The sequence below is a fragment of the Aotus nancymaae genome, unplaced genomic scaffold (genome assembly GCF_030222135.1).
Source record: "Aotus nancymaae isolate 86718 unplaced genomic scaffold, 86718_ANA_hifiasm-v0.15.2.pri h1tg000003l, whole genome shotgun sequence".
Taxonomy (NCBI): Eukaryota; Metazoa; Chordata; class Mammalia; order Primates; family Aotidae; genus Aotus; species Aotus nancymaae.
This window is the reverse complement of record NW_026988414.1, coordinates 70,518,977-70,546,885: the sequence shown is the minus strand read 5'-3', so window position 1 is coordinate 70,546,885 and position 27,909 is coordinate 70,518,977. Positions and strand designations below refer to the sequence as shown.

General features: G+C 37.9%; 1 protein-coding gene across 11 annotated transcripts in view; it reads left to right on the top strand.

Moving 5' to 3' along the window:
• The window catches only part of MYO9A (myosin IXA), a 290,323-nt gene that overhangs the window by 169,308 nt on the left and 93,106 nt on the right, over window positions 1-27,909 (top strand). For all 11 annotated transcript variants that reach the window (XM_064382198.1, XM_064382203.1, XM_064382199.1 and 8 more), the window contains 2 exons: window positions 7,198-7,341; window positions 9,078-9,117. In XM_064382198.1, the coding sequence (XP_064238268.1) occupies window positions 7,198-7,341; window positions 9,078-9,117 (184 nt within the window). The remainder of the gene's footprint in view (window positions 1-7,197; window positions 7,342-9,077; window positions 9,118-27,909) is intronic.

Sequence of the window (27,909 nt, the reverse complement as noted above, 5' to 3'; positions counted from 1 at the left end):
TTGGTTTAAGATTGATCAACTTGGTCTGGTAATTGCGTAAGCAGTTACTTGAATAGAGGCACTCATTGAATGATAAACTAATATTGTAAAGATAGATATATAAGGCAGGACATGGTGACTATGCCTGAAATCTCAGTGCTTTGGGAGGCTGAGGCAGGTTGCTTGAGGTCAGGAATTTAAGACTAGCTTTTGCAACATAGTGAGAACTTGTCTCTACCAAAAACAAAGAAAATTAGCTGGATGTGGTGGCTCATGCCTCTACTGTAAAACGCTTCAGGGAGCAGTTGCTAACACACTTGAAACAAATAAAAAAAGTTAGAAAGGCTCAGCAAAGAAATAGAAGATACAAAGAAAAACCAAATGGATGAATGTAGTGGGTCCCATCCATTGGACCACTTCGGGTATCCAAAATTGAAAGTATAAAGAAAGAAGCATAAACTAGAAATTAGGAGACTTAAAACCATTAAACTTCAACTTGTTCTGTTCTACTAAATCTTTTATTACATCTTCAGTCACTTTTAAACTTACTGCCCCTATCCTTTGGCTAGTCTTCTTTCCCACTCTTTCATTCTTTTCTTTTGAAAACAATAAAAAAAAGATTTGTGGCATTTGTGAATGTTATCAGGAAAAGGCCAGACAACAGGTTAAGAAGAGTTCCTTTGGATTGCATTTATTGCATTGGTGACTTTATCATAGATATATTTTGGAGAAATGGTAGAGAAGAGGGAGAAAATAGAATAATGGGTATTTATAAAATCAGATCAACCATGAAATCATTAGTTTATAACTATCAAGTGAATCCTTTGAGACCTTCCTGTGGAATTTTTCTTATAAGTGGCTACTAGACTGGGTATGGTGGCTCACACCTGTAATCCTAGCACTTTGAGAGGCTGAAGCAGGTGGACCACTTGAAACCAGGAGTTTAGACCAGCTTGGCCAACATGACGAAACCCCGTCTCCACTAAAAATACAAAAGTTAGCCAGTCATGGTGGGTGCACATCTGTAATCCCAGCTACTCTGGAGGCTGAGGCACGTCACTTGAACCCTGGAAGTGTAGGTGCAGTGAGCCGGTATCACGCCACTGCACTCCATCCTGAGAAACAAAGTGAGACTCTGCCTCAAAAAAAAAAAGATATTTATTTAGCTGTACTAAGCAGCACCCATCGAGTGGTACCAGTTATCTGAACCATTCCAGAGTTTTAAATGAGAATCCACTGGTATCTTGTTTTAGTCCCTCTCCCCATACCCTTGTACAAATATTCTGGATCACATGGACATATACCCCCCCCATCGATTTTCATATATATATATATATATATATATATTTATTTATTTATTTATATAAACTCAGACTTCAATCTCTTCTCATCTAAATCTTTTATTACATCTTCACTCACTTTTATATTTAATGTCCCTGTCCTTTGCATAGTCTTCTTTCCTACTCTTTGTCTTATAAATTTATTAATACAACTTTTTTACTTGCCATTTTAAGAGTATTTCAGCTAGAAGCTGAAGTAGACCGTTGAGTATTATTGGGAAGTGATACTGGGAGGTTAATATCCCATGGAGGCTTCATATGGGTTTCCTTTAAGCAGAGACCAAGTAGTTTTAGTTTAAGAATGTAGCTGATTTAATGATGGCATTAATAAACACTGGGGAGTACTAAAGGTGGGAGGGAGGAGGAAAGGGTTGAAAAACTAACCATTAAGTATTATGCTTACTGCCTGTTTGACAGGATCAATCATAGCCCAAATGTGAGCATTACACAATATATCCATGTAACAAACCTCCACATGAACCCCCTGAATCTAAAATAAAAGTTGAAATTATATTTTAAAAAAAGAATGTAGCTTATTTAAGAATGTAATCCTAGGGAGCAGGATGAAGGATATGGAAATTAAAAAGGGAAGGTTGGAGAACCCATGTAAAAATGCATCATTGAGTTGGATACTAGTTGTACTACCCTGTGGGACCAACTGAAAAGCCTTATGATTTGTGTCTAAGGACCATCTATCTGTCTTGGGGAAGAAACGGGGAAGGATTTATCCATTGCCCCAAGGTTTGCCTGCCCCATATGGTTTCATTATGTGTAAATGTGGAGTAGAAGCTTGCATTAAACAAAGAGACAAGTGTCTAGAGCCTAAAACTGGTGCCATTAGTAGCATCTGTTTAGAACTGAACAAAGCATGGTGAAAGTAGTCACAGCACTGTTTGCCAACAGCAGTTGTTAGAATAAGAGATGAGCCTAAGAGGATTTGAAATGATGCATAGTTTTGTCTAAAATACGTGTTTAATGGGAAGCTCTTGTTCACTCTTTTATTTAAACATTAATTCAGCTTTTGATACATTAATGTAGGGAATATACAAAACATAAATTTACATTAGGTAGTATTCTAACAAGATGAACCTTCCACTCAAGTTTAGAAACCAGGAGATTACTGCTGCAGCCACATTCATTTTACCTTCTGATCATTCCCCTTCCTCTGTCCCGACAAGTAACTACTATCCAGAATTTTATAATTCCTTTGCTTAAAAAAATTGTTTTACAATATATGTGTTTTTTTCTCAACAATAAATTGTCCTGCATTTTTTTTTGTTTTTGTGCGTTACAGAAATACTAATGGATAGTATGTCATCTTCTGTGACTTTGTTTTCCTTCAACAAGATACATCTAAGATACATCCATTTGTTGCATGTAGTTGTTCTTTTCCAGTGCTGTATAAAATTGGATTATATTAGGGAAGAATGAGAAGTTACTATTTAATGGATACAGGGGTTCAATTGAGAAAAACTTCCAGAGATAGTGTTGATGGTTTCACAAAAGTATAAATGTATGTAATGCCACTGATTTAAACAATTCAGAATTGTTAAAACGGTAATTTTATGTTAGCACATTTTGCCACAAGATAGAAAGGATGGTACAAAGCAAATTTTATGGTATTGGGTGAACAGGGAGTTTATTGTTTAATAGGTATAGTGGTTCGGTCTGAGATAATGGAAAAGTTATGGAAATGAATGGTGGGAATGTTTGTACAACAGTGTAAATGCACTTAATGCAACTAAATTGTACACTTAAGATTGTTTAAATGGTAGATTTTATTTTATATGTGTATCTTGCCACAATAAAAAAACAATTACTTGGCATTAATATACCACAATTGATTTGTCCATTCTCCTGCCAGGGTATGTGGTTACCACATTTTTCAACTATGACAAATGGGGCTGCTTTAAACATGGTAATACAGTTTTCTAGTCCACCTGTTATTAAATCTCTAGGTTACACACTTAGTTGTGGAATTGCTAGTTCAATAGGATGTGGGCATGTTAGTTTTATAAAATGATGCAAAATTATTTTCCAAAGTGGTTATACCAGTGTTGTATACCCATATTTCTTTTTTGGTTTTTTTTTTTGCCTTTTTAACAGACTTTTATTTGAGTGGTTCTTACAAAGGTTGTTGCAATATGAAAGTCATTTGTTTGATAGAAATATCAAGCTGTCTTGTCAAACACACTGAACCCATATTTCTTTTTTAAAAATACTCTATAAATTTTATGTAGTTTCATTTCAATTTTGTGTTACAAGTATTTTCTCTGCATTTATAGCTTATATTTTCATTTTAATGATAACTTTTGATCAACATAAATTCCTACATTTAATATAATTAAACACATTAGTTTATTTCTGTGATTTTTCTACTTTATAACTTAAGAAATTTTCCTCTGTTCCCAAGTGATGAATTTATCCAGGTTTTCCTCTAAAATTTTCTGTGTGCTTATCAGTAGTTCATCTCAGGCTGTTCTTCACAGTTGTCTCTCTGATGACATAAAGACACATCTTGAATCAATTTTATCTTTTTGTAGAAATCTCTCCTGGCATTTTTTGGACTGTACTAACCTGGAAGGTTTTTTTCTAGGTCAGTTGCACAGCTGTCCTGTTGGTATTGTTCTTTACTTTTGTATTGAGGATGCCTGTTATCATTCTTCTCTTTTGCATCAGCTATTTTCTATACTGTTTCTTCTTCTTTTCATTCTACTTTGTTATTCTTATAGAGCATATTTTCCACTAGCTACATGAGAAACCCTGTATAGGAAGAAAATGTTTGGATTCTTTGTATATCTTAACATGTGTTTATTCTGCCCTCACACGGATTAATAATTTGGCTACATACAGAACTCTTGACTGCAAATATTTTTTTTTTCAAAAAATTGAATCCATTGTTACACTGCATGTTCCAGCGTCTCTGATTCCTCAGCCCTTGTTTTATTTGGCTTCAGTGAGATGTCATTTGCGTACTACAAAATTTCACCTATTTCAACTGTAAGATTCAGTGGGGTTTTGGTCTATTTACAGAGTTGTGCAACAATTCTGTGATCTAATTTAGATAATTTAAATCACTCTAAAAAGAAATTTTCTGCCCATTAGTTTCTTTCTATTCCTCCTGCTCTTACTAGCTGTAGGAAACCATGATTTTTCCTTTTGTCTTTATGGATTTGCCTATTCTGAAAACTTTATATAAATGGAGTCTTAAAATTTGCAAGGATCATTCATGTTGTAGCGTGTACCAGTATTTTATTTCTTTTTGTGGCCAACATTCTATTATATGGATTATTTTGTTTATTCACTCATTAGTTGACAGCACTTGGATTGTTTCCATATTTTGGTCATTATGGATAATGTTGCTGTGAACATTTGCATACAGTTTTTTTTTTTGGACATGTTTTCTGTTTTGGGGGGTATATACCTAGGAATGAAATTGCTGGGTCATATGGTAACTCTGTGTTCAACATTTTGAGAAATTGCCAAACTGTTTTCCAAAGTGGCTGTAACATTTTACATTCCACTAGTAACAGATATGGGCTCCAGTTTCTCCATATCCTTGCCAACATTTGTTATTATCTATCTTTTTTATTATAGCTATTTTAGTATGGAGTGTGAAATGATAACTCGTGTTTTTTATTTGCATTTTCCTAATGTGTAGTGATGATCAGCATTTTTTCACATACATATTGACTATTTGTGCAGGCATACCTTGGAGATAATGTGGATTCAGTTCCAGACCACCACAATCAAACAAATTCTCAGTAAAACAAATCACACAAATTTTTTGGTTCCCCAGTGCATGTAAAAGTTGTGTTTATACTATACTGTAGTCTGTCGATTGTGCAGTACTATTATATTTAAAAAATACATGCACACCTTAATTTAAAAAATACTTTGTTGCTTAAAAAAAAAACATCTGAGCCTTCAGTGAGTCATAATATTTTTGCTGGTAGAGGCTCTTTCCTTGATGTTTATGGCTGCTGACTGATTAGAGTGGTGGATGCTGAAAATTGGAGTGGCTATGGCAGTTTCTTAAAATAAGACAATGAAATTTGCTACAATTGCTTCTCCTTTCAGGAAAGATTTCTCTGTAGCAGGCAATGCTGTTTGATAGTGTTTTATCCACAGTGAAACTCCAGAACTGGAGTCAGTCCTTTCAAACCCTGCCACTGCTTTATCAACTCAATTTATGTAACGCTTTGAATCCTCTATTGTCTTTTCTTTTTTTAAAAGAATTTTTTCCTCAACAGTCCCTACCACAGAATATGTTGTCATTTCAACAATTTTCACAGCATCTTAACCAGTAATGTATTTTCCTACTGCATTTTTTCCTCTTCCTCCTTCTCTCCGTCCCTCCCTTCCTTTCTGCCTTCCCTCTTCTCTCACTCACTCCCTTCCTTCCTTCCTTCTTCTCACTCTCTTCTCTCTCTTTTCTTTTTTTTCCTGTTTTCTTTTCTTCTAAAGCCAAGGTACCACTCTTTTTTTTTAAATGAGAAAAATATAAATGCACATACAAACCATCTTAAGCGCAATACTAGTCTTCCATTTTGGAAGACACATTATCTTAGGGATAATGATTCACTGACTTTTTTAATGGTTTAGCACAAAATAACGAAAATACAAGAGTTTCTAAATAGTTTATTTATTACATGTCAGTTATATATATTGAATAAATTCTCTAAGCAAATGCAAGCTGAGATTTATAAATATGGACAAATGTGAAATTATTGTAAGTAGGTATCTCCTGCTGCTATTTCTTTTTAAAAAAAATTTTAGTTCACTCATTATTATAGGGTACAGTGTGATGTTTTGATACCTGTATACTTGTGTAATGATCAAATGAAGTAATTACCATATTCATCATCTCAAATATTTATCTTTTTTGTGGTGGGAACATTCAAAAATTTCTCTTCTAGCTATTTTCGGATATACAGTACCTTATTGTTAACTATAATCACTCCGTTGTGCAATAGAAGACTAGAACTTATTCCTCTTGTCTTACCCTAACTTCGTATCCACTGACCAACCTCTTCCCTTACTGCACCCCCTACCTCATTACCCTTTCCAGTCTCTGGTAATCACTGCTCTGTTCAGTACTTTTGCAAGTGCAGCTTATTTAGATGCCACATATGAATGGGATCATGAAGTGTTTGTCTTTCTGTGTCTGGCTTATTCCAGTTAACATAATGTCCTCTATGTTTGTCCATGTTGTCCAAATGATAGGGTTTTATTCTTTTTTTAATGGTTGAATAGTATTCCATTGTGTATATACCACATTTTCTTTATCCATTCATTTGTTGTTGGATACTGCTACTTTACCTAGAGAGCCCTCCATTAATTATTATGTTACAGTCACTGATAATTTTATCTGTTTTGTTCATTCCTATATCTGCAGTGTCTAGAATCTCATAGGACTTAGTAAGTGTAGTGGGTGTGTGAGTAGTGAGTGCGTATGTGTGAATAAGATCTTTCAGGAGGAAATTAGATATTCCATAGGATGGGGTAGCCTATTAGGATTACAGATTCCTACAGTAGCATTTCAAAATTCTAAAATCTAACAAAGAGGGAAGATAGTATAACCCATTATATTAGTTACTAGTTGTTGAATGATAATATTTTTAAACATGTCAGTTACTTGATGTGCCCATCTACATGCACACTTGTATGTGAATATGACAGAATTCATAGGAATTTGTTCTGAATGAGACAAAGGTTAGTCCCAGTTGATTGATAGTCATTTGAATAAAATCATTTTTTGTTGGTATAGCATTTTTTAAAAATTTTAACTTTAGTATTTAAAGTTTTATTTTACTTATTTAAGCAATATAGTGTTAATTAGAGATGTCTTGATTAAAGCAAATTATATTTTTTACAGTGATACATTTGATATTGCCTGGAATGGCAGAACTGGGATTCGCCAGAGCAGACTATCAAGTAGCACCTCCTTACTTGATAAAGATGGAATATTTGCTAATTCAACTAGCAGCAAACTCCTGGAGAGAGCCCATGGAATTCTCACGTCAGTACTGTTCAGTAATGTGATTTTTGTTTTATGTCTGGTTTAAAATTTCTGGCAGAAAAAATGAAGAAGGGAGATAGTGAAGTGTTATTTTCATCGGCAGAATTTTGACTGAAAGAAGACTCAAAGGTATTTAGGTAGTATTTACGGCCATGAATCTCACATGATATAAAGCTTGTGTTTTTGTTGATTTTTTTCTCCCCCATATTACCAGGAGAATCATGACTGAATATATTTATTATGGAGATAATAATAAGGGTCTTATTGTTCTAGACAGGCCCTACCTTCAGAGAAAGAAAAAACTGTTAGCTCTTGTTAGAATTCCCAATTTTTACTACAATTATCCTTTAATTCTATCAGTCCTAACAAATTAGACAAGAAATTTTCCTATAAGTGGTGAATGGTTGAGTGATATATAACATTTATCCAAGCTTTCCATTTTTCGTTAAGTGATTATAGAGGTAGTTTGAAGACGTAACTATAACCATGCTCTACCATGCTTCATAGAGAACCCATCTTGCCAAAAAAAAAAAAAAAAGGGAGGAAAAATTAGCCTGGTGTGGTGTGTATGCATGTAGTTCCAGCTACTCAGGAGACTGAGGAAGGAGGATCAGTTGAACCAAGGAAGTTGAGGCTCCAGTGAGCCGTGATCTTGCCACTGCACTTTAGCCTGGGTGACAGATTAAGATCCTGTCTCTGAGGGGGAAAAAAAAGGAAAGAAAAGTTATTAGCATTAACATATTTTAGATATTTCCCAAGCATATCACTAGCTAGAGGTATGACTGACTTGGATTCCTTAATCCTTGTCTGAATCACTGCTTAATGTTAATACGCTCTATTTATGTAGGTCTTGCTCTACCCCAGAGATACACATTAACTCATTTAATCCTCACAACAACTTTTAAGTTATAGACAGTATTATCATCCTTGTTTTACATTATTACATAATGAAAAGTTAAAGAGGTTAAAAATTATACCTTAGTAGGTAGTAGACCATAGATTGTTGTCCAGGTCTTTCTAACTTCCCAGCCCATATTCATAAATGTTGGGCTTTATTCCGTCTTTCTGAGGTTATAAAAAAAGCTAAAAATAGGGGCCTCGGTGGCTCATGCCAGTTGTCCTGGCACTTAAGGAGTCGAGGCTATGTATTTCGAGGTCAACCAACCTGGGCAACATAAGAACCTCTCATTCATTTAAAAAAAAAAAAATTTTCCGTGATACCAAAAAAGCTAAAAATAAAAAAGACTTGGTTTTAAGTATGATATTGAGGTTTGAATAAGGAAAAAATGAGTGGAACAGAAGAATTTTTAATTATCAGAAATGGAAGATTACGTTTTGGTGATAAGTACGTTTTTTAAAAAATTTATGAAACTTAGGCATGTCACTTAGTCTTGAAATGATAGAAATAAGTCTTCTGTAGGTACGAGAAGCTACTAACAACTGAAGAAAATGAACCTGTAGCTTAGAATGTATAACTTCGTGTTACTAATCGTCAGGTGTAAATCTGTTTATATAACAAGGCAAGTATCTTTTACTTGTTTATTCTTCCTTCCCAAGGTGCCTGCTTGGTTCAATCAGATAGTGTTTTCATATAGAGGACCTACAGTCTTAGTAATGGGTATATAATATGTTGTTTTAGAAGAGACCTTGAAATCTTTGTTCTCTACAGTAGCTTTTGTTTTTGTTTTTTGTTTTTTTTACAGTAGCTTTTTTTAATGCATGATTTATCTCTATAGGAGAAACAAAAATTTCAAATCCAAGCCTGCCCTTCCAAAGGTGAGTACTGTGAAAACTTTTTTTGTATTGGTAGTCTGCTACACAATTATTTTTTATTACTCATACAATCTTTATACATCAAAAACAAATAACCTTATTTGTATTTAGTCTTGAAATAATAGTGATCGTGTACTTAGTTGAATCCATTTTAGAAATATCACTGTTATGAAATGCTAAGCCTAATGATTCAGGTAAATATTTATTTGTGATATATACCATTTTCTAGTATTTTAATAGCTTCTGAATATAAATGTAAATTTTTGTTTCGTTATTGTCTCTTTATATAAAGTCTTTTTGTTTCTCCTTGAGCCAAATTAAGGTCAAATTGTGAATTGTACCTGATTTTAAACTAATTTCTGATTAGTGCTCACCTAATCCAATTATCTATAGTAAATGTTTGCCAGGCTTTTTCTGTAAAGGGATGTTGTCTTTTCAGGCTTATGGTTTCTGTTGTAACTAGTTGGCTTTGCTGTTGTAGCAAAAATGCAGCTATAATTTCCATTCCAATAAAACTTTATTAATAGACACTGAAAATTGAATTATATATAATTTTTCAAATGCCATAAAATAATAACATTATTATTTTAACCCATATAAACCATATATAAATACTGGGCAGGATTTGTTGAGCAGTACTTGCCCCTATGTTAATATAGCTCTGTTTTTTTTTTTTTTGGTGGGGGGAGGGTTGTTTTGTTTTGCTTTGTTTGTTTTATTAATGTTCATAGCAGCTTTATTTGTAATAACCAAAAACTGGCAGCAACTCAGACTTTCATCAACAGAAGAATAGATAAACATACTGAGGTATATCCATATAATGGAATACTTAACTCAGCAATAAAAAGTAGTAAACTGTTGATACATGTAACAACATGAATGAATCTCAAAATAATTACATGTAATAGTAGATACTGTATATAAATCTTAGAAAATATGAACTACAGTAACAGAGAACAAAGAGGTGGTTTTAATGACACAGACATTTCCAGGGACTACACCTCCCTGGGTCAATGCAGATAAGTAGTTAAAAACACACTCCTGGCCGGGCGCACTGGCTCACACCTGTAATCCCAGCACTTTGGGAGGCCAAAGTGGGTGAATCACGAGGTCAAGAGGTTGAGACCATCCTGGCCGACATGATGAAACCCTGTCTCTACTAAAAAAATACAAAAATTAGCTGGGCGTGGTGGCACACACCTGTAGTCCTAGTTACTTGGGAAGCTGAGGCAGGTGACTTGCTTGAACCCGGGAGGTGGAGGTTTCAGTGAGCCAAGACCGCGCCACTGCACTCCAGCCTGGTGCCTGGTGACAGAGCGAGACTCAGTCTCAAAAAAAAAAGCACACTCCCCAGTTAATTTCTGGAAGGGATTTCTCTGTATATTTCTCTACCTGTTGTTTGAGAATTGGGCTCCTCTGGGCTGCATATGGTAGCCAGTGGGGCAAACAAATGGTACACACCTCGGATACTGACTGTGAGTTCCCGTGTTTACTGAATTTTTTCATCTAGCTTGCTCCAGCAATAAAGCTAGAGCAGATTATCTCTGTAGATTATTCCTGGAAGGAATTTGTTCATGCACTGATCACAACAATGTGTGTGAAGGGACATAAATTATAAAAAGATACAAAATGTAACATCGAAAAGAAAAAACAGGAAGGGTGAGTACAAGTGTAGTGTTTATGCATGCAATGAAAGTTTAGTTTTTATAAGCATAAAACTAAAGTTATAAGTATATGACTGGCTTTATGTAAGCCTCAAGGTGACCACCTTTAGTGGATACACAAAGATAAAAGGATGGAAATCATACTACTATAAAAAACAATAAACCACAAAGGAAAGACAGCAGTATTGGAAGAAAGGCTCTACAAAATAATAAAATAATGAATGAAGTGGCAATAGTAAATCTCAATAACTGGTTTGAATGTAAATGGATTAAATTTTTCAATTAAAAGACACAAAGTGCCTGAATGCATTAAAAAAAGAGAGACTCGGGCCAGGCATGGTGGCTCACACCTGTAATCCCAGCCCTTTGGGAGGCCGAGGTGGGTGGATCATGAGGTCAAGAGATGGAGACCATCCTGATCAACATGGTGAAACCCTGTCTCTACTAAAAAATACAAAAATTAGCTGGGCATGGTGGTGCGCACTTGTAGTCCCAGCTACTCGGGAGGTTGAGGTGGAAGAATCACTTGAACTGGGAGGTGGAGGTTGCAGTGAGCTGAGATTGCACCACTGCACTCCAGCCTAGTGTCAGAACAAGACTCTGTCTTGAAAAAAAAAAAAGACTCATCTATATGCTACCTGCAAGAGACTCACTTTAGGTTTGAGAATGTACAAACTGAACATTAAGGGCTGGAAAAAGATAATCCCATGCAAATAAAAACTTAAAGAGAGCAACAGTAGTTATCCTTGTGACAGACAAAGTAAACTTTAAGTTAAAAACTGTAAATAAGATAAAGGAGGTCAATATATAATGATAAAAAGGGGTCTGGTCATCCAAAGGATATAACAATTTTAAATATATATGCACCCAACATTGTAGCATCTAAATGTATAAAGCAAATGTTGAGACATCTGAAGAGAGAGATAAACTACAATATAGTAATCCTAGAGGATTTCAGTACCCCGCTTTGAACAATGAACAGACCATCCACACCAAAAATCAATAAGGAAACACTGGATTTGAAGAGAACAGTGGACCAAATGCATTTAATAGACATCTACAGAACATTTCAGTCAACAGCATCAGAATACACATTCATCTGAAGCATAAAAGGGACGTTCTTCGGGATAGATCATATGTTCATAAAACAAGTCTTAACACTGAAATCATATCAGGTATCTTTCCTGACCAATTGTGGTATGAAACTAAGAATGAATAATAGGATAAAGCATGGAAAATTCATGAATGTGGAAATTCAAACAATATTCTCTTGAACAACTTAATTTGATGTACTTATTATAGCAAATAAAAAGTTGAAAGGGAAATTAAAAAACATCTTGAGACAAATGAAAATGGAATCACAACATACCAAAACTTACAGAATGCAACAGAAGCAGTTCTTAGAGAGATTTCATAAGAGCATATGCCCACATAAAGAAGATGATGTGGTGGTGCCTGTAGTCCTAACTACACACAAGACTGAGGAGGAAGTATCACTTCAGCCCAGGAGTTTGAGACTGCAGTGAGCTATGTTCATTTCACTGTACTCCAGCCTGGGTGATAGAGTAAGACCCTATCAATTACACACACACACACACACACACACACACACACACAGACACACAGACACACACAACAGAATACATCAGTGTAATTTGAAAAGTGAAAAAAAATCTCAAACAACATAATGGTATACCTCAAGGAACAAAAGAAGTAGTACAAAATAAACGCAAAGTTAGTAGAAGGGAGGAAATAACAAAGATCAGTGCAGCAATAAATAGAGCTATAAAAACAATAGAAAAGATTAGTGAAGCTAAGAGTTGGGTTTTTTAAGGATAAACAAAATAACTAAGAAAGAGAATAAAAAATGAGAGATACCACAGAAATGAAAAACAGTAAGAGACTGTTAAATGAGAACTTACATGCTAACGAATTGGATAACCTAGGAGAAATAGATACAGTTCCAAGGAACATAACTCACCAAGACTGAGTCATGAAGAAAACAGAAATGTGATCAATAATAAGGAAATTGGATCAGCAATAAAATTTTTTTTTTTTTTTGAGATGGAGTCTCGCTGTGTCACCCAGGCTGGAGTGCAGTGGCTCAGTCTTGGCTCACTGCAACCTTCGTCTCCTGGGTTCAAGCAATTCTGCCTCAGCCTCCTAAGTAGCTGGGATTACAGGTGTGTGCCACCACGCCTGGCTGATTTTTGTATTTTCAGTAGAGTTGGGGTTTGACCATGTTGGCCATGCTAGTCACGAATTCTTGAGCTCAAGTGATCTGCCTGCCTTGGCCTCTCAAAGTGCTTAGGTTACAGGCATGAGCCACGGTGCCCGGCCAGCAATAAAAATTCTTTCATAAAAGAATAGCCCAGTACCAGATAGTTTCATGATGCAGCACTACCAAACATTTAAAGAATAATGAATCCCAGTCCTTCTAAAACTCTTTCAATGAATTAAACTGGAGAGAATACCTCAAGCTCATTTTATAAGGTCAGCATTATCCTGATACCCTACGAAAATACTACAAGAAAATTAGTTCGGGTACTATGGAGAACACTTTGGAGATTTCTCAAAAGAACTAAGAGTTGAACTCCCATTCAACCCAGCAATCTCATGACTGGGTGCATGCCCAGAGGAAAATAAATAATTCTGTCTCTGTGTTCATTTCTGCACTATTCACAATAGTGAATATCCTCATCAAAATGCTATTACACCATATGCAGTACAATATTGAAAGGATCATTTACCATGAGCAATTGGGATTTATTCTTCGGATACAAGAATGGTTCAACATATGCAAATCAATAAATGTGATTGACCATATTAACACAATGAATAGCAAAAACCGCACTATCATCTCAGCACATGCAGAAAAAGAATTTGACAAGAGTCAACCTTTCATGATAAAAACTCAACAAATTTGGTATAGAAGGACTGTTCCTCAATATAATTAGGCCATATGTGACAAGCCCCCAGCTGACATTATACTCACTCTGAAAAGTTGAAAGCTTTTCTTTTAGGATCAGGAACAAGAAAAGGATGCCCACTGTCACTTCTATTCAGTGTATTAGTTGAATTGTTAGAGAATTTAGTAATAAAAAGAAATAAAAGGCATCTGGATTCAAAAGGAAGAAGTCATATCGTGGTTGTCAACAATATAACATTATACAGAAAATCTTCAAGACTCCACTAAAAAGCCGTTAGAACTGATATAGGAATTCCATAGTATACTTCAGTAATGTTTCAGGATACAGAGTCAACATACAAAAATCAGTAGTGTTTCTTTCTTTTTTTTTTTTTAATAGAGACAAGGTATCACTCTGCCACTCAGGCTGAAGTGCAATAGCGTGATCGTAGCTCAATGTACCTTGAACTCATGGGTCCAAGCAATCCTCCCACCTCAGCCTCCTCAGTAGCTAGGACTGTGGATGTATGCTACCACAATCTGGCTATTAAATTTTTTTTTCTTTTTATAGAGATAGAATGTTCTCTGTGTTGCCCAGGCTAGTCTTGAAGTCTTAGCCTCAAGTGATTCTCCTGCTTTGGCCTCCCAAAGTACTAAGATTACAGTCATGAGCCACTGCACCCAGCCAAAAAATCAGTAGCATTTTATAAATGAAAAATGAACTATCTGAAAAGAAATTAAGGAAATCATCCCATTTACAATAGCATCAAAAAATAAAATCTATTTTATAGTAAATTTACCTAATGAGATTAAAAATCTATATACAGGAAATCATAAAACATCGATGAAAGAAATTGAAGACACAATGATATCCTGTGTTCGTGGGTTGGAAAAATTAACATTGTTAAAATATCCATATTACCCAAAGTGATTTGACTGATTCAGTACAACTTTACAAAATTTCATTTTCATTTTTCACAGAAATAAAAATTATCCTGAAATTCATATGAATATACCAAAGACCCCAAATAGCCAAAGCAATCTTGAATAAAAAGAGCAAAGCTGGAGGCTCACACTACCTGATTTAAAAGTATGTTAGAGCCGGGCGCGGTGGCTCACACCTGTAATCCCAGCACTTTGGGAGGCCGAGCGGGGTGGATCACGAGGTCAAGAGATCGAGACCATCCTGGTCAACATGGTGAAACCCTGTCTCTACTAAAAATACAAAAAATTAGCTGGGCATGGTGGCGCATGCCTGTAATCCCAGCTACTCAGGAGGCTGAGGCAGGAGAATTGCCTGAACCAGGAGGCGGAGGTTGCGATGAGCCAAGATTGCGCCATTGCACTCCAGCCTGGGTAACAAGAGCGAAACTCCGTCTCCAAAAAAAAAAAAAGTATGTTAGAAAGCTGTTATCAAAACAGCATGAAACTGGCAGAAGAAAATATACATTGAGCAACAGAAAAGTATTAAAAGCCCAGAAGTAAACCCATACACTTACGGTCAGTTGACTTTCAACAAAGTTGCCAAGTACATACAATGAGTAAAGTACAGTCTCTTAATTAAATGATGTTGGGAAAACTGGATATCCACATGTAGAAGAATGAAATTGGAACCATATCTCACCCCACATAAAAAATCCAACTCAAATGGGTTAAAGACTTAAGACCTGAAACTGTTAAACTTGAACACAAGTTTGAACTGTGCAGGTCCATTATGCATGGGTTTTAAAAAATAAATACAGTCATCCATATCTGTCGGTTCTACATATGCAACCAAGTGTGGATCAAAAATATGGTAGTTTTGAGATGCAAAATCCACCCTTATGGAGGACCAGCTTTTTGTACCTGTGGGTTCTGCAGGGCCAGCCATGGGACTTGAGTGTGTACTAATTTTATCTCAGCGTGGTTCTGGAACCAATCCCCATGGATACTGAGGTACAACTGTAGAAGAAAACATAGGGGGAAAACTCTATGACATTGGTCTGGACACTGATATCTTGACTATGACCCCCCCCCCAACAAAGCACAGGTAACAAAAGCAGTAATAGATTCTAAGTGGGATTGCATCAAACTCAAAAGCTTCTGCACAGCAAAGAAACTCAAAAGCTTCTGCACAGCAAAGAAACTAATCCACAGAATGAAGGGACAAACTGTGAATGGGAGAAAATATTTGTAGACTATGCATCTGTCAATGAGTTAATGTCCAGAATGTATAAGGAGTCCAAACAACTTACTAGCCAAAAAGCAAATAATTTGATTTAAAAATGGGCAGAAGACTTGAATAGACATTTTGCCAAAGAAATGTCTTAGGGCCTGAGGATCATCCTGCCCAGCAACCCCACCACTGACAATGTAGTGCCTATGATTGTTGGATTTGTGCCCTCCCCCAGGGCCTGAGGATGGGCCCACTTGGTGGCCCCACTCTTGCCAGCGCCACCCCCATGACAAGTAGATGTGTACTCTTACCCCAGGTCCTGAGGACCAGCCAACCCAGCATCTGATGATGCTCTCCCTACAACTGGCTGAACTGGTGCATTTTGTGTGTGCCTTCCAGAGCCAGTGGACTGGTGTATATCCAGTGATGCCACCTCTGCAACCTATAGAACCACTATGCTCTGTGTGTGTACACTGCAGGGCCCGAGGGTCAGGCTGTCTGGTAGCTGTGCTCCTGGTGACACTGCCATTTCATTTGCTTGAACAACCATGCTTTGGGCACACACCTTTGGCATCAAGATCAGCTTGTTTGGTGTCTTTACCCACAGCCACACTGTCACCCAGGCTGGAGTACAGTGGTGTGATCATGGCTCACTGCAGCCTCTACCTCCCAGGCTCAATCAGTTTTCCTGCCTTAGCCTCCCAAGTAGCTGGAAATACAGGCATGCACCACCATGCCTGGCTAATTTTTCTGTTTTTGGTAGAGACAGGATCTCACTGTATTGCCTAGGCTGCCTTGAACTTCTGAGCTCAAACAGTCCTCCTGCCTCGGACTCCCAAAGTGCAGGAGTTACAGGCATGAACCACTGTCTGTCCCTCTGCACTTAAACAAACAAACAAACAAAAACATGCAGGGTCTCATTATGTTGCCCAGACTGGACATGAACTCCTCGGTTCTAGTAATCCTCCAGCCTCACCCTCCCAAGTTGCTGGGATTATAGGTATATACCACTGTGTACGGCTTGGAACTATCACTCAAGCTTTGCATGTGCTCTCCAGGACCAGAGGACTGGCTTGCTTGGTGGCACCAACATAGTACTGGAAAAGTACACCAACTTTGTAAACACCCACAGCCTAAGTCACTGAGGCAGTAACAGCGGATGTTGATTACAGCTAAAGAAATCACATATAGACTACACTGCTACTCCTACCTAGAACCAAAGCCAAAGCACCCTACCTAGTTACACGCTAGGATCCATCTAGTGGAAAATGTCTTCTTAGGAAAGTTACTCCATAAAATTGGAAGAGGTAGTTGCTTCAACAAATGCACAGGTCGGTACAGGGACAGAAGAAATATGATACGATTACTACCATGATAAAAATATGCAAAAGAATAAAACTCGCTGGTAGAAGTAAGTTCAGAATCAAATTTAGAACCAGTAGAGCTAATTTCACTTTCAAACTCAGAATATATTATTAATATAATGGTGGCATATAGTCTTTTAATCTCTGGTATGAAAGTTATAACTTAAAATGTTATCTATAGCTACAATTAAATGTTAAGTAATACATAATTTTAAAAAGATGTAAACTAAGGCAGCAAGTTATAAATTTTGGGATGTAGGGATAAAAGTCTAGCGTATTTATATGCAAAGTTAAGTTGTTACCTGTTTAAAATAGTCTATTATAAGATTTTGAAATGTAAGTCCCATATGAACCTGAAAGAACAAAATGACAGCAGTTACATAAATAAGAAAGAGGAAAGAATTAAAGCTTATCTCTCCAGAGAACCACCAAAGCAGACAGATAAATTGTAAAAGAGGAAGAAGGGTAAAAAATATATACAAAACAACTAGAATACAATTAACAAAATGGCAGGAGTAAGTCCTCACCTATCAGTAATGACCTTGAATGAAAATCCATTAAATTCTCCCATTAAAAGATAGAGACTAATGGAGTGAATAAAAATAAGACCCAACTGTATGATGCATTCAAGAAAATCACTTTACCTGTAAAGACTCACAAAATGAAAGTGAAGAAATGGGAAATGATATTATACACAAATAGGAACCAAAAGAGAGCATGAGTAGCTATAGTTATGTCAGATAAAATAGACTTCAAGTCAAAAACGGTAAAATGAGACAAGCAGGCCGTTATATAATGATAAAGGGATCAATTCAGCAAGAGAATATAACAACTAAAAATATATATGCAACCAACACCAGAGCACCCAGAAATATGTGAAGCAAATATTAGATCTATAGGGAGAGAGAGATAGCAATACAGTAATTATAGGGAACATCAATGTAGGGTCCAGCCCTACAGGGTTCTGTGAGTCCCTCCCAGCTGTTGCAGAGACGAGAAATTGTAGAAATAAAAGACACAAGACACAGAGATAGAGAAAAGAGAGTTTGGGCCCAGGAGTCCACTGCTACCTAATCTCGAAGACCAGCAGTGGCCCCTAATGCTGGGACTCTCACTTTTATTGAGTTGCAAATCTAGGGGCAGGGTAGATAGGGTCTGGCAGAGACTGGGGGCAGGGGAGGTAGGGCGTGGCCTTGGTAATTGGTGACTAGGGGCAGGGTAGATAGGGCATGGCAGTGATACAGTCAAGTACATCATGTGTCATTCAGGTAGGGGCTCAGGAATTTCTGGCACCCGAATTAAGGTAAGGAGCATAATGCATCAGCACTTTTCCCATACTTATCAAGAAAGAGCTACAACATTAAGTTTTGTATTACTATTACTGATTATCTTTTCTAAGACAAAAGGAACCAGGTACAGAAGCAGAACATGAGAGTAGACATGGAACATGACCACTGAAGCACAGGATCACATAGAGACAGTTAAGCCCCCATATGGTCTGTGGGCTTACCTGACAGCCATCAGGCCTTACCACAAGAGCTTGGAGAAGTGGAGTTTTCTCCAAACTTCCCCAGGAAGGAGATGTCTCGGCCATTTTGGACATCTCCTTCCCTAGCTGGCAGAACAGCAGGCACTTTCACAGCGCTGGCGCTGCCGCACAGCCGAGGAGCCCTCCAGCAGCCCTTATGCGGGCGTGACAGAGTGCTTAAAGCATCTTGCCTTAGTGTCATTCATTTCACAGTGTCACCCCAGGTTCACACTTCTGACCTGAGAGGCATTAGTCAAAGAATTAAGATCACCTATGACTAACTAAGATCACATATGAATGACTAATAACTACTACAGTTATATTTCTAGATACTTTCTTCTTTGTTATTTGTATAGAAATAGGCTGAGGCCTTTTGCTTCTGCCTTGGCGTTTATGGGATATCCCCCCTACATCCAACACTCCACTTTCAACAATGGATAGAATAAGACAAAATCAGCAAAGAACAGTGAAGTTAAACTGCACTTTAGATAAATGGACCTAACAGATATTTACAAAACATTCTACCCAGCGTTTGTAGAATACACATTTTTAATTTTTTTTCTATTTTCTTTTCTTTCTTTTTTTTTTTTGAGACAGCATTTGCTCTTGTGCCCAGACTGGAGTGTAATGACATGATCTTGGCTTACTGAAATCTCCACCTCCTGAGTTCAAGTGATTCTCCTGCCTCAGCCTCCCACTTAGCTGGGATTACAGACATGCACCACCACGTCTGGCTAATTTTTTGTATGTGATAGAGACGGGGGTATCACCATGTTGGTCAGGCTGGTCTTGAACTCCTGACGTCAGGTGATCTACCCACCTGGGCCTTGCAAAGTGTTGAGATTACAGGTGTGCACCACCACACCCAGCCACATTTTTTTCATTAGCAACAGAATTTCAATATATATCATGTGTTGGGCTATAAAACAAGTCTCAGTAAGTTAAAAAATTTCAAAATGGGAGGTGTCTTTTGTGATCACAGGGATTAAACTAGAAATCAATAATAAGAGATTCTTTAGAAACTATGTACAAGTAGTTTTAAAACAGCATACTTCTGAACTACAAATGAGTCACGATACCAAAAAGGAAATTAAAAAAAAATTTAGGCCAGGTGCGGTGGCTCACTACTGTAATCCCAGCCCTTTGGGAGGCTGAGGCGGGTGGATCACAAGGTTAGGAGTTCGAGACCAGCCTGACCAACGTGGTGAAAGCTCGTCTCTACTAAAAATACAAAAATTAGCTGGGCGTGGTGGCACACGCCTGTAATCCCAGCTACTCAGGAGGCTGAGACAGGAGAATTGCCTGAACCTGGGAGATGGAGTTTGCAGTGAGCCAAGATCATGCCACTACACTCCAGCCTGGGCGACAGAGTGAGACTTTGTCTCAAAAAAAAAAAAAAAAAAAAAAAAAAAAATTAAACAAATGAGAATACAAATGCAACATACCAAAACCTATGGTCTACAACAAAAGCAATTCTAATGAGGAAGTTTATAGCAATAATTGTCTATGTCAGTAAATGAGAAAGATTTTCAATAAACCACCAATAACATTTCTTAGGGAACTAGGAAAAACAAGAACAAAGTAAACCCCAAATTAATAGAAGAAAAATGATAAAGATCACAGCAGAAATAAGTGAGAGACTTAAACAATAAAAAACATTAGTGAAATGAAGAGTTAGTGTTTTGAAAAGATAAAAATCGGCAAATTTCTAGCTAGACAAAATTTTAAAAGGAGCACAATCATATAAATTCAGAGATGTGAAAGGTGACATTATGACTGATAACACAGAAATACAAGGGATCATAAGAGCTTATTACTAACAACTCTAAGCCAACTATTTGGAAAACCTAAAAGAAATGGGTAAGTTCTTGGTCACATACAACTACCAAAATTGAATCATGAAGAAATAGAAAATACGAAGAAACCAGTAACAACTATGAGTTGGAATCAGTAATAAAAAGTCTCCCATCAAAGAAAAGTCCGGTACGTGATGGCTTCACTGTTGAATTCTACCAAACATTTGAAGAATGAATCTTAGTCCTTTTCATACTATTTCAAACAAACGGAGAGATAATTCTTCTAAACTCATTTTCAAGGCCTTGATATGAAAACCAGACAAAAACACAACAAAAAAGAAAATTATAGGGCAATGTCTCTGACTGAACATGGATGCATAAATCCTCAACAAACTACTAAGAAACGAAATTCAATAGTACATTAAAAAGATAATTTTTCATGACTAAATGGGATTAATCCCTGGAATTCAAGAATTTTTTAACATATGTAAATCAGTAAATGTGATACATTACACTAACAGAATTAAGGGAAAAATTACACAATTATTTCAGTAGACACAGATAAAGCATTTGACAAAATTCAACATTCATTCATTATAAAAACTTTCATGGTATAGACAGAACGAATGTACCTCAACACAATAAAGGCCACATGACAGACTCACAGACAACATACTAAACAAGGAAAAATGGAAAGCTTTTCTTCTGTGATCTAGAATAAAACAAGGATGCCCACTTTCACCACTTTCTCTATTTAACATAGTACTGGAAGTCCTAGCCAGAGCAATTAAGCAAGAGAAAGAAATAAAGGGCATATGAATTGGAAAGGAGGAAGACACAACTTAATTATCTAATGTTAAGTACATTAAGTAATTATCAATTATATAGTGCTTGATATTTATACATATTTGTTCCTTAGGAACTAACAATGGGCTACTTAATGAATGCTAATTAAAATTAAACAAAAGGTTATATTGTTTTTAAATATTTATTTTAACCATAACAACAACAAAAAGCCGAACTCATAGCAGTATATAATAGAGTCATGGTTTCCAAAGATTGGGGGTATAGGGTTGGGATGGGAAAGGGGCAACATTGGTCAAAGGATAATGTTTCAGTTAGACAGATTCTAGTGATCTTTTGCATAGCAGGTTGAATGTAGTTCATAATAATGCATTATATATTTTAAAGTTGCTGTACAAGTAGATTTCAGATGATCTCACCACAAAGAAATAAGTATGTGAGATGATAGATATTTTATTTAGCCTGATTTAATCACTACTCAGTGTATACATGTATCATAACATCACATTGTGCCCCATACATGTGTACAATTATTATCTGTCATTTTAAAAAAGATGAAAAACCAAAAATGTACAGTGACCTAAAGTAGATTAAAGATTGCCAGGAAGCAGCATGCAGTGTTTAAGAAAGAGGGAGGAGAGATTCGATCCAAGATGGCCGCTTAGGAGGAAGTCGGGATCGCAGCTCTGAAAGAAGGCGCAGAGGGTGAGTGGATGCCGCATTTTCAGACGGATTTTTACTGCCCACAGACCAGGAGATTCACAGGAGGAGGAGCCCCACGGGTCGCCAGTGCCGCTGATTTGAGCGGCGAGGCCACTCGGCCTATGCCCTGGGGCGGGGGGCGGTGGCTCCTTGTACAGAGCGAGAGAGACTGAGTTCCCTCTGAGCCAGCAAGGGGAGCTGAAGCAGGGATTCAAGCCAGGAGACTCCTGGGCAAGGGCGCACCACGAATCTCAGAGCCGCTGCTTCGGCTGATGCAGCGGCTCACAGGGCAGTGGATTTTTACTGCCCACAGACCAGGAGATTCACAGGCGGAAGAGCTCCACGGGTTGCCAGCGCTGCTGGTTGGACTGGCGCGGCCGCTCGGCCTGCACCTGAGGCAGGGAGCAGTGGCCCCTTCTGCAGAGTGAGCGAGACTGGATCCCCTCTGGGCCAGCAAGGGGAGCTGAGGCAGGGAGTCAAGCCAAGACATTCCCGGGCAAAGAGGGCGCCACCAGAAACATGGCTGAACCCGGGACGGTCCAGCTCTGTGGAGGAGGGGCGTCCCCCACCGGGAAACACCCTGCAGTTCCCAGGGCAATTTGCTGTAACCAAGACAACCCGCCACTACAGAGACTCCGTCACTACAGGGGCGGGCCAGCATAGCAGAAGCAGTTCTAACTACACCCATATAAACAGGACTGCAGGGAAGCTCACACGGAAGCTGGGCAGAGCCCACAGCAGCTCAACGAAGCCTCTGCAGGCTGAGTGTGACTAGGCTGCCACCTTGTGGGCAGGGAAAACGGTTGCAACAGCGGAAAATCATAAAGCCCTAACTCCCTGGGACAGAACACCTAGGGGGAAGAAAAGGGGGTTTATGAGTTCAGCTACTGCAGACTTAAAATTACCAAAATCAGAAAGACAGCAACTACAAAGTCGATAGGTGGATAAATCCACAAAGATGGGAAGAAACCAGCGCAAAAAGAATGAAAACACCCAAAACCAGAACACCTCTCCTCCTACAAGGGAGCACAACTCCTCACCAGCAAGGGAACAAGACTGGATGGAGAATGAGTGTGATGAAATGACAGAATCAGCTTTCGGAAAGTGGATAATAAGAAACTTCCGTGAGCTAAAAGAACATGTTCTAACCCAATGCAAAGAAACTAAGAACCTTGAAAAAAGACTTGATGAAATGTTAACGAGAATGGACAACTTAGAGAGGAATATGAGTGAATTGATGGAGCTGAAAAACACAACACGAGAACTTCGTGAAGCATGCACAAGTTTCAACAGCCGAATTGACCAAGCAGAAGAAAGGATATCAGAGGTCGAAGATCAACTCAATGAAATAAAACGAGAAGGCAAGATTAGGGAAAACAGGGTAAAAAGGAATGAACAGAGTCAACAAGAAATATGGGACTATGTGAAAAGACCTAATCTACACTTGATAGGTGTACCTGAATGTGACGACGAGAATGCATCCAAGCTGGAAAATACTCTTCAGGATATTATCCAGGAAAACTTCCCCAACCTAGCAAGGCAGGCCAATATTCAAGTCCAAGAAATACAGAGAACACCACAAAGATATTCCTCTAGAAGAGCAACCCCAAGGCACATAATCATCAGATTCACCAGGGTTGAAATGAAGGAGAAAATACTAAGGGCAGCCAGAGAGAAAGGTCGGGTTACCCACAAAGGGAAGCCCATCAGACTCACAGCAGATCTCTCAGCAGAAACCCTACAGGCCAGAAGGGAGTGGGGGCCGATATTCAACATCCTTAAAGAAAAGAACTTTCAACCCAGAATTTCATATCCAGCCAAACTAAGCTTAACAAGTGAAGGAAAAATAAAATCCTTTGTGAACAAGCAAGTACTCAGAGATTTCATCACCACCAGACCAGCTTTACAAGAGCTCCTGAAGGAGGCACCACACATAGAAAAGAACAACCAGTACCAGCCACTCCAAAAACATACCAAATGGTAAAGAGCATCAACACAATGAAGAATCTGCATCAACCAACGGGAAAAACGCCAGCTAGCATCAAAATGACAGGATCAAATTCACACATAAGAATATTAACCCTAAATGTAAACGGACTAAATGCCCCAATCAAAAGACACAGATTGGCAAATTGGATAAAAAGCCAAAACCCATCAGTGTGCTGTATCCAGGAAACCCATCTCACATGCAAGGATACACAAAGGCTCAAAATAAAGGGATGGAGGAAGATTTACCAAGCAAATGGAGAGCAAAAAAAAGCAGGAGTTGCAATTCTCATCTCTGATAAAATAGACTTTAAAGCAACAAAGATCAAAAGAGACAAAGAAGGACATTACATAATGGTAAAAGGATCAATGCAACAAGAAGAGCTAATGATCCTAAATATATATGCACCTAATAGGAGCACCCAGATACATAAGGCAAGTTCTTAAAGACTTACAAAGAGACCTAGACTCCCACACAATAATAGTGGAAGACTTCAACACACCATTGTCAATATTAGACAGATCAACGAGACAGAAAATTAACAAGGATATCCAGGACTTGAACTCAGACCTGGATCAAGCAAACCTAATAGACATTTACAGAACTCTCCACCCCAAATCCACAGAATATACATTCTTCTCAGCACCACATCACACCTACTCTAAAATTGACCACATAATTGGAAGTAAATCACTCCTCAGCAAATGCAAAAGAACGGAAACCATAACAGTCTCTCAGACCACAGTACAATCAAGTTAGAACTCAGAATTCAGAAGCCAACCCAGAACCGCACAGCCTCATGGAAATTGAACAACTTTCTCCTGAATGTTGACTGGATAAACACTGAAATGAAGGCAGAAATAAAGATGTTCTTCAAAACCAACGAGAACGAAGACACCACATACCAGAATCTCTGGGACACATTTAAAGCAGTCTCTAGAGGAAAATATATAGCAATAAGTGCACACATGAGAAGAAAGGAGAGATCTAAAATCGACACCCTATCATCAAAATTGAAAGAGCTAGAGGAACAAGATCAAAAAAACTCAAAACCTAGCAGAAGACAAGAAATAACTAAGACCAAAGCAGAATTGAAGGAGATAGAGACACGAAAAACCCTTCAAAAAATCAATAAATCCAGGAGCTGGTTTTTTGAAAAGATCAACAAAATAGACCACTAGCCAGACTAATAAAAAAGAAAAGAGAGAATAACCAAATAGATGCAATAAAAAATGATAAAGGGGATATCACCACAGATTCCACAGAAATTCAAACCATCATCAGAGATTATTACAAACAACTCTATGCACATAAACTAGAAAACCTGGAAGAAATGGATAAATTCCTGGACAGTTGCCTCCTCCCTAGACTAAACCAGGAAAAAGTTGAAACCCTGAACAGACCAATAACAAAGTCTGAAGTCGAGGCAGCAATTAAGAGCCTACCACCCAAAAAAAGCCCAGGTCCAGATGGGTTCACAGCCGAATTCTACCAGACATACAAAGAGGAACTGGTACCATTCCTACTGAAACTATTCCAAATAATCCAAAAAGAAGGAATCCTTCCCAAATCATTTTATGAGACCAACATCATCCTAATACCAAAACCCGGCAGAGACTCAACAAGAAAAGAAAACTACAGGCCAATATCCATGATGAACATAGATGCAAAAATCTTCAATAAAATACTGGCAAGCTGATTGCAACAGCACATCAAAAAGCTTATCCACCATAATCAAGTAGGATTCATCCCGGGGATGCAAGCCTGGTCCAATATACACAAGTCTATAAATGTAATTCACCAGATAAACAGAACCAAAGACAAAAACCACATGATTATCTCAATTGATGCAGAGAAGGCCTTTGACAAAATTCAACAGCCCTTTATGCTAAAAACTCTCAATAAATTAGGTATCGACGGAATGTACCTCAAAATAATAAAAGCTATTTATGACAAACCAACAGCCAATATCATACTGAATGGGCAAAAACTGAAAGCATTCCCTTTGAAATCGGGCACTAGACAAGGATGCCCTCTCTCACCACTCCTATTCAATATAGTACTGGAAGTTCTAGCCAGAGCAATCAGACAAGAAAAAGATATAAAGGGTATTCAATTAGGAAAGGAGGAAGTCAAATTGTCTCTATTTGTAGACGACATGATTGTATATCTAGAAGACCCTATCATCTCAGCCCAAAATCTCCTGAAACTGATAAGCAACTTCAGCAAAGTCTCAGGATACAAAATCAATGTGCAAAAATCACAAACATTCCTATACACCAATAACAGACTTAAAGAGAGCCAAATCAAGAACGAACTGCCATTCACAACTGCTACAAAGAGAATAAGATACCTAGGAATACAACTAACAAGCAACGTAAAGGACCTCTTCAAGGAGAACTACAAACCACTGCTCAACGAAATAAGAGAGGACACAAAGAGATGAAGAAACATTCCATGTTCATGGTTAGGAAGAATTAATATCGTGAAAATGGCCATACTGCCCAAAGTAATTTACAGATTCAACGCTATCCCCATCAAGCTACCAATGACCTTCACAGAATTGGAAAAAACCACCTTAAACTTCATATGGAACCAAAAGAGAGCCCGCATAGCCAAGTCAATTCTAAGCAAAAAGAACAAAGCTGGAGGCATCACACTACCAGACATCAAACTCTACTACAAGGCTACAGTAATCAAAACAGCATGGTACTGGTACCAAAACAGAGATATAGACCAATGGAACAGAACAGAGGCGTCGGAGGCAACACAACATATCTACAACCACCCGATCTTTGACAAACCTGAAAAAAACAAGCAATGGGGAAAGGATTCCCTGTTCAATAAGTGGTGTTGGGAAAACTGGCTAGCCATATGCAGAAAGCAGAAACTCCACCCCTTCCTGACACCTTACACTAAAATTGACTCCAGATGGATGAAAGACTTAAACATAAGACGTAACACCATAAAAACACTAGAAGGAAACCTAGGCAAAACCATTCAGGACATAGGCGTAGGCAAGGACTTTATGACCAAAACACCAAAAGCATTGGCAACAAAAGCCAAAATAGACAAATGGGACCTAATCAAACTCCACAGCTTCTGCACGGCAAAAGAAACAGTCAATAGAGTGAATCGGCAACCAACAGAATGGGAAAAAATTTTTGCAGCCTACCCGTCTGACAAAGGACTGATATCCAGAATTACAACGAGCTAAAAAAGATTTACAAGAAAAAACAAAGAAGTCCATTTAAAAATGGGCGAAGGATATGAACAGATACTTTACAAAAGAAGACATACACGAGGCCAACAAGCACATGAAAAAATGCTCATCATCACTGGTCATTAGAGAAATGCAAATCAAAACTACATTGAGATACCATCTCACGCCAGTTAGAATGGCGATCATTAAAAAATCTGGAGACAACAGATGCTGGAGAGGATGTGGAGAAATAGGAACACTTTTACACTGTTGGTGGGAGTGTCAATTAGTTCAACCACTGTGGAAAACAGTGTTGCGATTCCTCAAGGACCTAGAAATAGAAATTCCATTTGACCCAGCAACCCCATTACTGGGCATATATCCAAAGGATTATACATCGTTCTACTATAAGGACACATGCACACGAATGTTCATTGCAGCACAGTTTACAATAGCAAAGACCTGGAACCAACCCAAATGCCCATCGATGATAGACTGGACAGGAAAAATGTGGCACATATACACCATGGAATATTATGCAGCCATTAAAAACGAGGAGTTCTTGTCCTTTGTAGGGACATGGATGAACCTGGAAACCATCATTCTCAGCAAACTGACACAAGAACACAAAATCAAACACCACATGTTCTCACTCATAGGCGGGTGTTGAACAAGGAGAACACAT